The 16,362-nt window shown below is 42.4% G+C and overlaps 1 protein-coding gene across 2 annotated transcripts in view; it reads left to right on the forward strand.

Moving 5' to 3' along the window:
- The window catches only part of LOC106605274 (raftlin), a 67,119-nt gene extending 60,822 nt beyond the window's left edge, over nucleotides 1-6,297 (forward strand). For both annotated transcript variants that reach the window (XM_014200731.3, XM_014200732.3), the window contains exons 9-10: nucleotides 1,456-1,531; nucleotides 2,244-6,297. In XM_014200731.3, coding sequence (XP_014056206.3) covers nucleotides 1,456-1,531; nucleotides 2,244-2,996 — 829 coding nt within the window. In that variant the 3' untranslated portion in view covers nucleotides 2,997-6,297. The remainder of the gene's footprint in view (nucleotides 1-1,455; nucleotides 1,532-2,243) is intronic.
- Nucleotides 6,298-16,362: the final 10,065 nt, after the last annotated feature.

The following is a 16,362-nucleotide window of genomic DNA, read 5'->3' on the forward strand; positions in this document are numbered from 1 at the left end:
TTTCAAACTCATCCGCTCCGTTCTACTTTAATGGGCTTGGGCTTTTTCTTAGGACTCCGGTTGGCTTTTCCGCTTTCATTCAGCAGGAAGCTGTCCGGCGATATGACAGCCTGGAAAATAGGTTGTTGGAAACGCAGGGTAAGGAGAGAGGGATGGGAAATGGGGGGTGGTTTAGATAGTAAGCCTCTACAGGAGATCTGGAAGCCCATTTGATGTTGTGGGGAAGATTTGCAGCCAGCGCTATACCGTTGTCACCCTATCATACATTTCCGTTGTTCTTCATATGCCAAGTTAAGGCTCCAGCTTAACTCAAAGCTGGTTCTTCCCCGTGTGTATAAGAGTACATATGTTTTAACGGATGAGAGATTTCGAGAGAGGAAGTGACAGAGAGAGCGATCTGGAGAGGGAGATCAGGGGATATACAAAAGAGAGAAGGGAAAAGGGAAAGGATAGAGAAAGCCTACATGAAGCTCACAGAAGAAGAAGAAGAAGCAGAGAAGTAAAGTGAAGGAGACAGATAGTTAGAGACAGCAGGCTAAAGTAAGAAACGGAGTCGATACGTGCATATCGGATGGAAAGATGAAGGAGAGAAGCAGAGGGAACGTTATTGATGTGAGATGGAACGAAGAGAGACGAACAGGAGAGAGAGCAAGCACGAGAGACAGGAAGCCCACTGATGACAGAATCTCCTCGGTGGATTAGTCTGTCTGTCATCTGTACTGTATGGATTATCCATAAATGAACACAGAGTGTGACATGTACATGGACAGGGATTATTTGGGGGAAGTTTATGAGGACAGCCATGTTTTCGGGAAGCCAGTAAACATGGTCTCTTTCTCTTGGTGTCTGAGCTCTCTCCTAAGCATAGAACATATTTACATTTACATACATCATTGTTCCAAATTCCTTTTTGGTTACTCGTGTTAACAAGAAAGGACAGAAAGGGAAGAAAGCAGAATTATCGAGGTTGACCACTGCTATGTAACACATCTCACTGTGGTAGATGTCAGCTATTAATATAGCATCAGAGCTGACCATACTAGTCACACAAACCATTATAATGCCTACCCTGGAGTGTGGATTGCTCCCCCATGTGGAACTGGAGCATTATAATACAAACTGCATTTTCCATTCCTCTCTTCCTTGCTCTGAAATGACCCCAAGTATTTCTAAAAGAGCTTGTGGCAATCTGATTTGTGTGACATGGATTTCTTTATTGATGGTACAGATGTTGTTCTCGACAAATCAAGCAACAATCTATAAAATGGCTATGGTTTCCAAAGTTATTTGTATTTCAGTTCGAATTATATTCTCTCTCCCTCCCTCTCTCCAATTTCACCTCTGCCTGTTATCTCTCCGTCTCCCTATCTCTCCCTCTGCCTGTTATCTCTCCGTCTCCCTATCTCTCCCTCTGCCTGTTATCTCTCCGTCTCCCTATCTCTCCCTCTGCCCTAGTGATGGAAGTTTGGCCACCAAGCAGGTCCTTTTTCTTCAGAGACCTGTCCTTCCACGCAAGAGGGGGGAATCCAAGGTGTGTGACCTCTCATTCCTCCCCGTGTTTGTCTTGGCACATGTGGGTCGACTCGCAGCTTGTTCACTAGCCAGAGAAGCGCTCCAAGGCCAACATCACCCCTCACCATGCCACACTTCTTTTTGTTTTCACATAGATAAATATGCACACTGCCGGTCAAATGTGAATGAACCCCTTTCTTCCTGAGATATGAACCATTCTGTGGTAACCACGGCAATGCATGTTGAGAAATAACTTTCCATTTGATCCTAGATTGTACTGATATAACCTCTAGATTTGACCTTTGTCCTTTGTGGAATGAATCTATGCTGATATTGTCTGTGACCTGAATTTAAACTCTGGTCACCATTGGCAACCAAACTGATGGGCAATAACCCTGGCAGAGATGAGCAGAGAATGATAATGTGAATGTTTGTGTGCAGGTAACATGCTGTTTACCTCAGTATACTGTAAGTCTCAGCTAAAAGAGGGTCAATGGAGGCAATCTCATAAATATTACCAGCCATATTTTCTTGTTTGGTCTGTACCCCTGAAGGCACCAATCAATTCCCTTGAAATTACAATTTCATTCCCCACAATAAGAATCATTTTAATTTGTTCTTTCCAAGTTTGCTATTATGTCAATTTCCAACGGTCTGTCTGTCCATCCTTAACATGGCCAATAGAACAGCAGTTTAGAGAAACGTTCTTACACAAACATCCTGTCTTTCAGAAACTGATATTCAAAAGCAAGTCCAACAAGAACTCTGTTAAAGATGCGTCAAAAAACAAGAAGAAGAAGAAAAACAAGCAATCGGCAGCAGAGAAAGATCTGGAAGATTCCAAGATTCTTGACGATGGGGAAAAGGTGCTCAAAGAGGAGAGGAACGTGAAGGAAAACAAGGGGAACAAAAAGGAGAAAGTGAAAGAGGCGGAGGTAGAGACTGTGTGTAAAGAGGGTGAGGCTCCCTGTGAGGTGGAGGAAGAGAAAAAAGTTGAGGCAGAAACTGAGGAAGGGGTGGAAAGCGGGGTAGAAACTGGGGAGGAGAGAGTTGGAGCTGCAGGAACAGATGACAAGAGCGACAAAGAGGGGAGAGTGCAGGAGGGAGAAGAAGCGGGGGCAGAGACTGAGGAGGATAGAGATGGAGAGAGGGAGACCGTGGAAGAGAAAGAAAATGGGGTGGCAGTTGATGATGAAACCGAAACTACCAAGGGTTCAGAGGTGGAGGTGGAGACCAAAGAGCAAGGGCAGAAAGAGGAGAAAGGGGGAGGAGCTGAAATGGAAGTGAAGGAAAATGGGGTTGAGACTAAGGAAGAGACAAATGGAGGGGAAGAGAATGGAGAAACTGAGAATGTTGACGTGCAACAAGACCCACCTGACCAGGATGAACATTTAGTGCAGGAGGTGCAAAAGGCAGTAAAGGATGATGGACAGATCAAATTGACCAATCAATGCCCCGAAGAAAGTCAAAGGTCAGATGTGTGAACCTCTTCAGACCACAGCAGACATCACACCTAAGGGTTCTCCTACCCATCAATCATGTACCTACGAAACATCATAACCTAAGATAGGGGCTCACCATTACCCCCTGGAACAGCCTAAATTACTGCAACATCCTCCTACCATGTAATCACTCTATCCTCTGCAGCAGACAGCTCTCCACAATGGACACATCTCTACCACAGATGGACACACAACAGTCTCTCTCACAGCCTCAGACTGATCCTATGCCTACACGTAGTGAACGTACATAACTGAGAATGATGCGGAGGATACTAATGTACGAGAGTCACTGGATATAATGGACAAATTGATGGGACCAATGGGGCTTGGGTCTGAAGAAACACAGACTTTAACCAGGCAAACTCGCTTGTCCTTATTTGTACAGTACCATAGTGGTACAGTAACTGTATGTCACATGGGTTTAGATGAGGAGCACTGTGGGAAATGTAGTGGCTGTTGCGACAGGCAATCCAATGCAAGGTGAATGGAACTTGATTTACTTTTAGCACATAATGTAAAGTACTACAGATGATGCTGATAATCACTCTGATTCTTATAGTAGGTATGACGCATTCGCCTTGCATTCTGAATGTGTCAATATCCAAGCCAAGTCAAGGGTTTGATAATGGAGTAAATCTCCATTGAATGTGTGTGGGTTGAGTGGAAGTGAAGTGTGATGAGAACCAAACATGGAAATGTTGAGTCAACTTTGAGAGTTTACACACGTTTGATTTTAATAGCTTTTCCAATCAATGGTCATTAAAAAGTACTTGGCAAGTATGAGGGCAAGGTTATGGGCTGTGCCATGACTGGGTGTTCAAGATAGAAACGGAGCATAGAAGAAGTAAAAAAAAAATATTGAGCAATTTGGAATAGCGGTGTTCGAATTGCCATTTTCCATTGACTTTGCTTTAGTATTTCACCTCAAGCTTTTAAAGCCCCTCTTGACGGTGTCATTTCAGACCATACCAAAATCATAATGTAGTCTTTCAAGGTATCATGTTGCTTTTCATTTTAAAGTGGTGCTGCATCGATGCTGTGTGGAGAAATCATTAACCGGCTAATGGACTTTGTCAGTGGGGTGTCAGTCAAGTCATACATTTATAATGGGGGTCACTTATGTGGCTATTGACGGTGGAAAACCTCACCTCGAAAAATAACAAATAGCACTTCATCTGGATTGTGATTTTCATAGGGATGGATTTTTCTTGTACTGCAGTTGCTAAGCAAAGTCTGTAGAAACCTGTATGTTTACAGATGAATATAGGCTTGTCGCCGTTTTGTAGATGTGGTATTTTTCTGAATAACCGACTGTTCTGAAATGTTTATCTCAATGGCAGATGTATTGTATAGAATAGAATTCCAAACTGTGACCAGGATAGCCTTATTGTGATACTGGGCCTAAATCGTCAAGTACAAATGTCAGAAGTTTGAAGTTGGTTTCAGTGTTATAGCCTGAGAGGGTTGCTACAATCAGTGTTTGAAGGTAAGTTCAGTGTTTTCTGTTTTAGATTTGAACGGGAGGTAAGGAATTTGGCTTTAACAGGTGTTGTTGATTTAAAGGGTAAGTTTCTGTTTTTGATTTGAAGTTAGGCTCAGTGTATTCTGTCGTGCTAACGCTAGCTGAAGTGTGCTTTCAAACGCTCATACTGGAGCTAGCTACCTCCTTAGGCATATTGGGGATTTGTAGCTATGGAGTCGTCATTGGCAACTTTTTCCACCATATGGTCCATGCTGTGGGCGTGAGGTCATTACTAATGGCCAAGTGGTCAGGGGTTATGTTTGAACCATGTTTGATGGAATTTCCACAGCTGCTACTTGTTCAAGTAGAAAGGAGTTTGCCCACATGTCAAATAGCAGATTTGATATAAAGTCAGGATCATTTTTCTTTTTTTTTGTGATATTATCTGTGGTATTGTTTCTTTCCAGCGACACTTCGCTTTAGGCGATTATGAGCTTTAATAAGCACTTGTTGTATTCAACATGTTTTATTTAGCTTTGTGGGTCACAGCTTGAGAGAGAATAGAAATGACTTGTCAGTTTTAATATTTGTGTGGCTAGGACGAATATGAGTAAGAAATGTAAATCTAAAACACCCCTCTGTGATAAATGAAGAGATTATCTGGAACCTGAGACAGATTTCCCCATTGGCTTCTTATCAAGTCATTCTTTCTCTTTAGATTTAAACAAATCGCTTTTTTGCCCGGATATAAGATCATGTAGGACTGTCATATTTGCTTATTCATACATTGTTTATTATGTGTTCATAAGTTCTGTTGTTCATACCAATATGAGTCTTTTTTTTTATATATCTGTGAGCCTTGCTCCTTTGTATATTATTTTACACAGTGACAATACTGCCTGTTCAAGTACAATGTACATCAAGTTATGGTAGGAAAATGTGGAAAAATACAGCCAGGAACTATCAGGTGATCTCATTCTTTACATCATTGTATTTTAACACCTACAGCATTCTGGAAGGACACCATTAACATGGACAACTGTAACCTCCACAGAGTTGGGTCAAATGACACCAGGTCCTGTATCCGTTTGTGTTACCTGGGGGGTCGTGAACTCCATGCCCTCATCTCTCGTGATAAGAGATGATTTGTGATTGTGCATTTGCTCAGCTTTGCCCTAAGTAGTCCCTGGGGAGAGTGGGTAGACAAAAATTTTCCTGATACTGAAAAACAAGGATATGGAGAGAAAGTGAAGCAGGATCTGGCACTTCATCAGTTAAATGATGCTGAATGTTGTTTACTTACTCTTCCTTGACGATCCCTCATCCTGTGACTAACTAACCTCAGCCTTGTCTAGAACAAGCGCCTCCAACCCACTCATGGAAAAAAGGTAATCTACTATTTCCTGTCTTTATGTAACCATAATTGTCTAAAGCTCAGCAGTCAGTGGCAGTGCAATTGTTCTTGATAATGCTGTGCAAAATGTGTGTTCCAGGGTTCATTTCCTGTGTGTTATTATGTGAAATGGACAGATTAGAAATGACAGAAACATGATACAGTAGGAGGGCAATCTCTTTATATTGTCACTTTAGCTTGCTCGTGGCCTCTGGAATTGTATTGTTAGGTTTCATCTCCGATGTAACTGTTTTCATCACCTGCGCTGCCATTTTGAATGTTGAGTGTCTTTGGTCATCGGCTACCGTCACGCACTGCAGTCTTTGTAAAAACAAAGGTATTCTTTGTATTCGCTTTTCATGGAAATGTCCACATCCCTACTGTTCATGACTGTACAATTTGTATATTATAAAATTATTTATATTTAATGTGCACCTGTGGTGTTTTATGTTTCTAGGGGAATTCTGAAAACCAATGCATTTTGCCATGTTTGGGGTCATTCCTAAAGTCAAATCATTACCCAACACTACACATTTCACTCATCAGTGGTCTTTCAATTTTCAAGTCTCTTGTAAAAGCTTTATGTGCAACCTTCAATGTCTTAGAACCACATGGGTGGTTAAACATGACATTGGCCAGTGAGAAAAACAAGCTGAGACATGTTTTGTTCAGGTTCAGCTCTAAGGGCCCGATTCAGACTCAGAAAATCGATAATTTTTTAGATTTATTGAGCACTTCTCGGTAGTTGGTATTCATACTTACCGTATGCAGGTGTGTAACAAGCTTTGCAGGTGTGGCTACCTTGCACGCACTGAATAAATGTAATTCAACTGCTGAAAACCCTCCCACTTGCTGGCCAACAGATTTTCACGTGGAGTTTTCATTCAAAAGGGTTTTCCGTACATTTATCTAAAGCCATCCCATTAAATATGGTGTACCTTTAATTCAAATTTACTCGACAGACACTGAGTGTGCAAAGAATGTGGGAACACCTTCCTAATATTGAGTTGCACCTCTTTTTACCCTCAGAACAGCTTCAATTCATCAGGGCATGGACTCTACAGGGTGTCAAGTGTTCCACAGGGATGCTGGCCCATGTTGACTCCAATGCTTCCCACAGTTGTGTCAAGTTAGCTTGACCATTCTTGATACACACAGGAAACATTTGAGCATGAAAAATCCAGCAGCGTTGCAGTTCTTGTCACACTCAAACCGGTGCACCTGGCACCTACTACCAAAGGCACTTAAATATTTTAGTCTTGCCCATTCACCCTCTATATGGCCCGCAAACACAATCCATGGCTCGATTGTCTCGAGGCTTAAAAATCCTTCTTTAACCTGTCTCCTCCCTTTCATCTACACTGATTTTAGTGGATTTAACAAATTACATCAATAAGGGATCATAGCTTTCACCTGGATTCAGCTGGTCAGTCTGTCATGGAAAAAGCAGGTGTTCCTAATGTTTTGTACACTCAGTGTAATTGAGAGAATTGGTTCAGAATGGGGATTAATGAAAGAACCATCTTAATACACACATATATCTCCTTTCCACCACCAGTTGGTCGATTTAAAAAAAACTCTGATCTTGTGTATTATTTAGGGTTAGGAAACGATTGTCATTTATATTTACAATCCCCTTATCCAAACGGCTTACTCATTTACCTAGCTCTTATCAATTTGTAAATTACAGTGAATGGAGAATGGTGTTATTTCTATCGGGGGGGAAAAATAAAGTAGATGTTGTTCCACTTGGAACCGACAGGTTGCTTGACCTTATTCATTGTTTCATCATGTGTAAAGATGGTGTAATTATGAGGGAATTAAGTCGAGGTTAGAATACGGCATATCTGTAGACACACCACCACACCTTCATTTATTTAATCCCCACCCAACAGCGGTTGAATAGCATGCTATTCTCAAGTTCAAGGTCAGAATACCCGTAGAGAGAAAGGTGCATAAAAAGGGAATTACATTCCATTTACACGAGCTTAACTCGGGTCGGAATCGGACCCCGAGTGAAGGGCTCTTGTAGGTTGGCCTTGGAGTGCTGAAAGAATGTAAAGAGGTAAATTCAGAAAGCTTCAGTCCCTCACAGTCTACAGTATAAGGACTCTCCATTGTTGGATCAGGCTGGACCTGAGTGCTATAGCTATGCGCTTACAGACAATGTAATTTTCTTAGGGGGCACAAGGGGTAAAAAACCCCCGAACATAACTATTGTTTAAAATCTGTCGTATCTACTTATTACATTTTCAGTACCATGAAGGGGTCACAGTTGATCAGATGTATATGCATTATGCTGCTGTATTAAAATACATTACGTGGGCCCCATGTGTTCACAACTCATGGTAATGGTGCTTGTGAAAACAAGCGTATTTACGTAGTTTCACAGTCAGGGGTGATCTATACATCATGAGAGCTAGGAGCCCTGGGGAGGACAGGGTCATTATAAGGAGGGCTATGAAACCACATCATATCCATGTTGTCCACTACAGGAAGCATTATTAGATCTTAAATGACCAAGGGGACGAGGTGGACCACTAGAGCGTGTCAAAAATCCTCATTTCCAGCCTGCAGTTGTAGTATTGAACAACTGTACTTATGGCCTAAAGCGCTGTGGCCCATGGGGTTTACCACTAAGACCTGAACTGATGTTTGGTTTGGGATAAAACTGCTGAATGTGGCATACTGAATGTCTGGAGAATTTTGGTAATCTTGTTCTAAGATGGGAATTTATCAGACTAAATATTTATATAATGATACGCCAAGGTTAATTAAAGGAATATCATTTTGTGCCCAGAGGGCCATAAAGGTTAATTGATTTAATGCAAACTGTAAGAGGACATTCAAACCGATCACTTAATAATTTCTGTTCATCTACATTGTGTATACTGTTATTTTTACTGGTTTTCATCTAGTTGGTTCTGTCATACCCCTCAAACTGAACTCTAGACCTCGTAGCCAGCCCCATTGCTTTTTTTCCATCGTTCCCCTCTTTCCAGGAACTGATTTAGACCTGGGACACCAGGTGGATGCAATTAATTATCCCGCAGAACAGAAAGCCAGCAGGCATCGGACCTAAGAGTTGAATACCCATGTCATACCATCCATCCACTGAACCATGTCAATTCACCTCTAAGATAACACTGCCATCTAGTGGTCATGACAGTCACCTGCTCATCTGGTTGGATGTACTGACCTCTGATGCTGCTTGTGACTCAGCAAACAAATGCATATTTTGTCTGCATTTAAACACTTCATGTGCGGTGACCATAGCGGTGAGACAGAGAAAAGAGGCACATTATAGCAAGAGTAGAAACATGACATGGAATAACATGTCATATCACCACAGTTTGAAGATGCAGGGTTTAACTGATAAGCCCATTTATGTCTCCTTTGGACAATGAAATGAACTTAGCAAAAAAACAAACGTCCTTTTTCAGGACCATGTCTTTCAAAGAATTCGTAAAAATCCAAATAACTTCACAGATCTTCATTGTAAAGGGTTTTAACACGGTTTCCCATGCTTGTTCAATGAACCATAAACAATTAATGAACATGCACCTGTGGAACGGTCATTAAGACACTAACAGCTTACAGACGGTAGACAATTAAGGTCACAGTTATGAACATTTAGGACACTAGAGAGGCCTTTCTACTGACTCTGAAAAACACCAAAAGAAAGATGCCCAGAGTCCCTACTCATCTGCGTGAACGTGCCTTAGGCATGCTTCAAGGAGGCATGAAGATTGCAATTTATTGCCCTGGCCACATCTGCAATGTCCGTACTGTGAGACGCCTAAGATAGCGCTACAGGGAGACAAGACAGACAGCTGATCGCCCTTGCAGTGGCAGACCACGTGTAACACCTGCACAGGATCGGTACATCCGAACATCACACCTGCGGTACAGGATGGCAACAACTGCCTGAGTTACACCAGGAACGCACAATCCCTCCATCAGTGCTCAGACTGTCCACAATAGGCTGAGAAAGGCTGGACTGAGGGCTTGTAGGCCTGTTGTAAGGCAGGTCCTCACCAGACATGCCTATGGGCACAAACCCACCATCTCTGGACATGCTCCTCACTGACGTGTCACGGTTTTGTCTCACCAGGGGTGATGGTCGGATTCGCGTTCATCGTCAAAGGAATGAGCGTTACACCGAGGCCTGTACTCTGGAGCGAGATCGATTTGGAGGTGGAGGGTCCATCATGGTCTGGGGCGGTGTGTCACAGCATCATCGGACTGAGCTTGTTGTCATTGCAGGCAATCTCAACGCTGTGCGTTACAAGGAAGACATCCTCCTCCCTCATGTGGTACCCTTCCTGCAGACCTCCCTGCCACCAGCCATACTGCTCATTCTGTGCGTGATTTCCTGCAAGACAGGAATGTCAGTGTTCTGCCAGCGAAGAGCCCAGATCTCAATCCCATTGAGCACGTCTGGGACCTGTTGGAACAGAGGGTGAGGGCTAGGGCCATTCCCCCCAGAAATGTCCGGGAACTTGCAGGTGCCTTGGTGGAAGAGTGGGGTAACATCTCACACCAAGAACTGGCAAATCTGGTGCAGTCCATGAGAAGGAGATGCACTGCAGTACTTAATGCAGTTGGTGGCCACACCAGATACTGACTGTTACTTTTGATTTTGACCCGCCCTTTGTTCAGGGACACATTATTCCATTTCTGTTAGTCACGTCTGTGGAACTTCAGTTTATGTATCAGTTGTTGAATCTTATGTTCATACAAATATTTACACATGTTAAGTTTGCTGAAAATAAACGCAGTTGACAGTGAGAGGACGTTTATTTTCTTGCTGAGTTTATGTCATCATCACTATAGTTTGAAATGCGCTTTTACAGATAAACCTGTATCTTATTTTTTTGGGCTGTCCAAAAATAGGCATTTTGACCACAGAGGACTGGTCAAAATTGGCTAATTGAAAGAAATGCTATCCAAACGGATAGATGTGTTTGAAATGTATGAAGGAGCACTTGCTTACCTGGAGCATGAACCCAACGGCGAAGAACTTACCCGGAGCATGAACCCAACGGCGAAGAACTTGTCGGGACACATCTCGGGCCAGGGTCAGTTCCCAAACTGCTCTCCATTGGGCACGGTGAGGAGGGAGGTGTAAGGCCTAGCGCTGTATTGAATACCAGCATGCTCCACATAGGGCTGCTCCTCAGGCAAGATAGGTAGACGTGACCCAAGGGCCAGCACAGCCAGGAAGGACAGAGCGGTAGTCATGTTGACAGAAGTCAGTCTCATCCAAATAAGGGATGGAACAAAGACAGTGAACTCTTATAACCTTCCTCACTCACGCCTCCAAATGGTGCCTCCATACTGTTATCAGGGGATGGGAAGAGGCAGGTGGTACTAGGACTTTGAGTTAAAAATAGCAATACTGGCAGTGACTTCAAAAGCAGCTGGTATAGTTGCGCCTGCTCTTAATGAACTGTCAATAATTTGTCATACCAAATTATGACCAATGTTGTATATTAGTAATTTGACTGTTTACGTGCTATGACGTATTCTAAAGAAACAATTGTTAGAAACCAGGTCCAACGCTGACACTATAAAACAGTATGTTGCCTTTCCATGCTGTTATTTAAACTCTGCTAACCATTTTTTTGGCGTGACAGAGTGACCAAAAAAAAGGAACAAGTGTTAATCGTGGTCTTTATCAAAATAGATCAGTTAATTTACATTGACTTCAAAATGTTCATTTTCTTACCTCACATAAAGAGCCTTTCTGTTATCGCTGTGCATGTGCAGTCCCAAGGCAACTGAAGTAATCATTTTCATTCAACAGGACTTGCATAATGAGTAGCTTTTTCCTCACGTTTGGTATAACAGAGCTGTGATATTTTATGATTTTAAATTAAATAAAGACTGGAAAATGACCTTGTTGTATAACCTCTTGTATCCCCTGTATCTAGCATTATTGTCTGAAATGCACATCAATAACCTGCACATATGTTAACATTACATACAGCCAGGTCCATAATTACCAGCACCCTTGATAAAGAGGAGCAAAACAAATATTCAAAAAAATGTTTTTTTAATTACTAATAATACTAACACAATAGCATAAATAAATAGATTTTGTTTAACAAGTAATACAAAAAAAATAAAAAAAGATGGGGCCAAAAAACTTTGGGTACTTTTTGTACTCCTGTTTTCAGTACTCCAGCACCCTTGTACTTGCAAGGATAACAGAAATGTTCTAAAATATTCTATGAGATTGGAGAACACATTGGGAGGGATCTTTATTTCCTCTTTATTTAACCAGGTAGGCCAGTTGAGAACAAGTTGCCATTTACAACTGCGACCTGGCCAAGACAAAGCAAAGCAGTGCGACACAAAAAACAACAGTGTTACACATGGGATAAACAAATGTACAGTCATTAACAATAGAAAATCTGTATAGTGTGTGCAAATGAAGTAAGGAGGTAAGGCAATAAATATGCCAATAGTGGCAAAGTAATTACAATTGAGCAATTAACACTGGAGTGATAGACGCACAAGTAGAAATTCTGGTGTGCAAAAGAGCAGAAAAAACTAAAAACAAATATGGGGATGGTGTAGGTAGTTGGTTGGGCTATTTACAGATGGGCTGTGTACAGCGATCGGTACGCTGCTCTGACAGCCGATGCTTGAAGTTAGTGAGGGAGATAAGTCTCCAACTTCAATGATTCTTGCAATTCGTTCCAGTCATTGGCAGCAGAGAACTGGAAGGAAAGGCAGCCAAAAGAGGTGTTGGCTTTGGGGATGACCAGTGAAATATACCTGCTGGAGTGCGTGCTACGGGTGGGTGTTGCTATGGTGACCAGTGAGCTGAGATATAGCGGAGCTTTACCTAGCAAAGACTTAGACGACCTAGAGTCAGTGGGTTTGGCGGCGAATATGTAGCGAGGACCAGCCAATGAGAGCATACAGGTCGCAATGGTGAGTAGTATATGGGGCTTAGGTGACAAAATAGATAGCAAATTGGATGCAGTCTATCACTGTGCCAAGTAGAGTGTTGGAGGCTACTTTGTAAATGACGTCACCGAAGTCAAGGATCGGCAGGATAGTCAGTTTTACAAGGGTATGTTTAGCAGCATGAGTGAAGGAGGCTTTGCTGTGAAATAGGAAGATTCAATTCTAGATTTCATTTTGGATTGGAGATGCTTAATTTGAGTCTGGAAGGAGAGTTGGATGCATTTCGTTTTACTAGCGTTTAAGAGCAGTTGGAGGCCACGGAAGGAGTATTGTATGGCATCGAAGCTCGTTTGGAGGTTTGTTGACAGTGTCCAAATAAGGGCCAGATGTATACAGTATGGTGTTGTCTGCGTAGAGGTGGATCAAAGAATCACCCGCAGCAAGAGCGACATCATTGATGTATACAGAGAAGAGAGTCGGCCCGAGACTGCCAGAGGTCCGGACAACGGGCCCTCCAATTTGACACACTGAACTCTATCTGAGAAGTAGTTGGTAAACCAGGCGAGGCAGTCATTAGAGAAACCAAGGCTGTTGAGTCTGCCGATAAGAATACGGTGATTGACAGAGTCGAAAGCCTTGGCCAGGTCGATGAAGACGGCTACACAGTACTGTCTTTTAATCGATGGCGATTATGATATGATTTAGGACCTTGAGCGTGGCTGAGGTATACCTGTGACCAGCTCGGAAACCAGATTACATAGCGGAGAAAGTACGGTGGGATTCGAGCTGGTCTGTGATCTGTTTGTTCACTTGGCTTTCGAAGACTTTAGAAAGGCAGGGCGGATATAGGTCTGTAACAGTTTGAGTCTAGAGTGTTTCCCCCTTTGAAAAGGGGGATGACCATGGCCGCTTTCCAATCTTTAGGAAAATCAGACGATACGAGAGGTTGAACAGACTAGTAATAGGGGTTGCGACAATGGCGGCAGGTCATTTTAGGAAAAGAGGGTCCAGATTGTCAAGCCCAGCTGATTTGTAGGAATCCAGATTCTGCAGCTCTTTCAGGACATCAGCCGTCCGGATTTGGGTGAAGGAGAAGCGGGGGGGGGGGGGGGGGGGGAGGGGGGTGTTTGGGCCAGTTGCTGCGGGGGGTGCAGAGCTGTTGGCCGGGGTTGGGTTAGCCAGGTGGAAAGCGTGGCTAGCCGTAGAGAAATGCTTATTGAAATTCTCGATTGTTGTGGATTTATCGGTGGTGACAGTGTTTCCTAGCCTCAGTGCAGTGGGCAGTTGCTCTTATTCTCCATGGACTTTAGTGTCCCAAAACTTTTTGGAATTAGTGCTGCAGGATGCAAATTCCTGTTTGAAAAAGCTTGCCTTTGCTTTCCTAACTGACTGTGTATATTGGTTCCTGACTTCCCTGAAAAGTTGCATATCGTGGGGACTATTTGAAGCTAGTGCAGTGCACCACAGGATGTTTTTGTGCTGGTCAAGGGCAGTCAAATCTTAGACCATTGCTCCATACAGAATCCTTCCAGATCATTGATATCCTTTGTCTGCGCTTATAGACTGCCCTCTTCAATTCAAACCAATGGGGTTCAAGTCCGGAGGTGGCCATTGCAAAATGCTGATAGTGGTAACTGAACCATTTCTTGGTGGATTTTGATGTGTGCTTGGGGTTATTGTCTTGCTGAAAGATCAACTTGTTGCCAAGTATCAGCCTCCTGGCAGAGGCAACAAGGTTTTTGGGTCAACTGTCCTGGGACTGGTTATGATGTTCATGATGCCGTTGACCTTAACAAGGGCCCCAGGACCAGTGGAAGCAAAATAGCTCCGTAACATCAAGGATGCACCACCATATTTTACCATAGGCATGAGGTACTTTTCTGCATACTGTATGCTTCCGTTTGTCAACGCCAAACCCACCACTGGTGTGCGTGGCCAAAAAGCTCTATGTTCATGTCATCGGACTAACACTGCCTGGAGGTTGATCAACGGCATCAGGACTTGTATTGGCACCAGTGCTATGGTCAGATGACATGAAAATAGAGCTCTTTTAGACTTTATTGCTATTCTTTATCAAGGGTACCAATAATTATGGACCTGACTGTAGTGTTTGAAAATATAATCTAGGAAAGTCCCATACAAGCAAACAACGAATGGTAAGCAAACTGATTCCATCATATGGACACAATTTGAATAGTATGGTAAAGAATGAAAGTATTATTTCTGCTTTGTTAAGCAGTGGCATTTTGGGCAAAGAAAGAGTTCGCTCTTATGCCATGCACATCGAAGCAGTCAATTGACCTACTGGAAAGAAGAAAAAAAAGTTCAAATGTGACATTTGGGTGCACAAGGATTGTCTATGCAATTCTCTGCTTTGATGTATGGAATGTAAAGATTCCAGCAGTATATATATCAGACATGTTTATTTATTGCAAAATATGTCAAACACAATATGGAAAAATGCCTTACCTTATCTATTCACACGCCTAAAGCCTGACCTGAAACAGTAAAATATGTCTACATTATGAAACCTCTTGAAATCAAAAATAATCCAATAGATTTATAGTTACATAAAATCTCTGTCCATTGTGTGATGTTGTGACTTTCCTGTTCTTCCACCAGTAGTAAACTCCTCCAATAGCCATGGCTACACCAATGAAAAGGGAACACACCCCTATTGCCATTTTAAACCATTTAGTATGCAGGCCTGAGGTATCTGGGAATGGAATTATGTAAAACATCACACTACCACAAAGCTGCTACCAATCCAGTAACTTCAAAATCTATTGACATTTATTTAAAAAAAACACTGCTATAAGCAGAGATATCTCTCTCTAATCCACTCCAGCATGGACAGCTCTCCGTAGCGAGAGGTCTTGGTCAGGCAGACTTTGACAGTGGGAGGCACTGGGACATAGGATGACGTAGAAATTAAGTTGTCTGATGGAGGTCCACAGACCGAAACAGCAACATTTTTGCAAACAAATATTTTATCAAACTTGACTTAATGTACAGCACGTGCAAATTACTAAGGAAAGAAACGTAAAAATGACTTACCTATTCTTTCCAAAGTGCTCAGTTTGAAGAATCTTGCACTGTATGGGCAAATAGTCTCCACTTATGCCTTCCTTATAGCCATTTTCCAAGCTTGGCTGTTGTAGTGATCTGCATTGCGTATGCCATACTCCCCAAAACCCATATACTTCTGAACCCTGGCGCCATAGATGGTCAATTTTTGGTTGAATATGTTTTTCACAAAGTAGATCATATTGTCAATGGTGTCATATTCACAGTCAACTATCCCCTGGAACTGGTACCCACCTGAAACAAATAATTAATTTGTACTGCTGTATCCCTTTCCATGTCATTGTGCAAAGAGGTAATCTCAAAAAATATGTTGTTGCTTACAACATGGATCCATTTAGGAAAAATCTCCTAATCATTGCCTTTGTGGAGTTGTTATACTGTATTGTTACAAAAGATCTGTCAACTTCATTTGATACATTCTTCATAATATATTAGACACATCATGCATTTCATCAAAAAAAATTGGATTGACTCACCTGCTGGTG

Source organism: Salmo salar, chromosome 05 (genome assembly GCF_965601325.2).
Source record: "Salmo salar chromosome 05, fSalSal1, whole genome shotgun sequence".
Taxonomy (NCBI): Eukaryota; Metazoa; Chordata; class Actinopteri; order Salmoniformes; family Salmonidae; genus Salmo; species Salmo salar.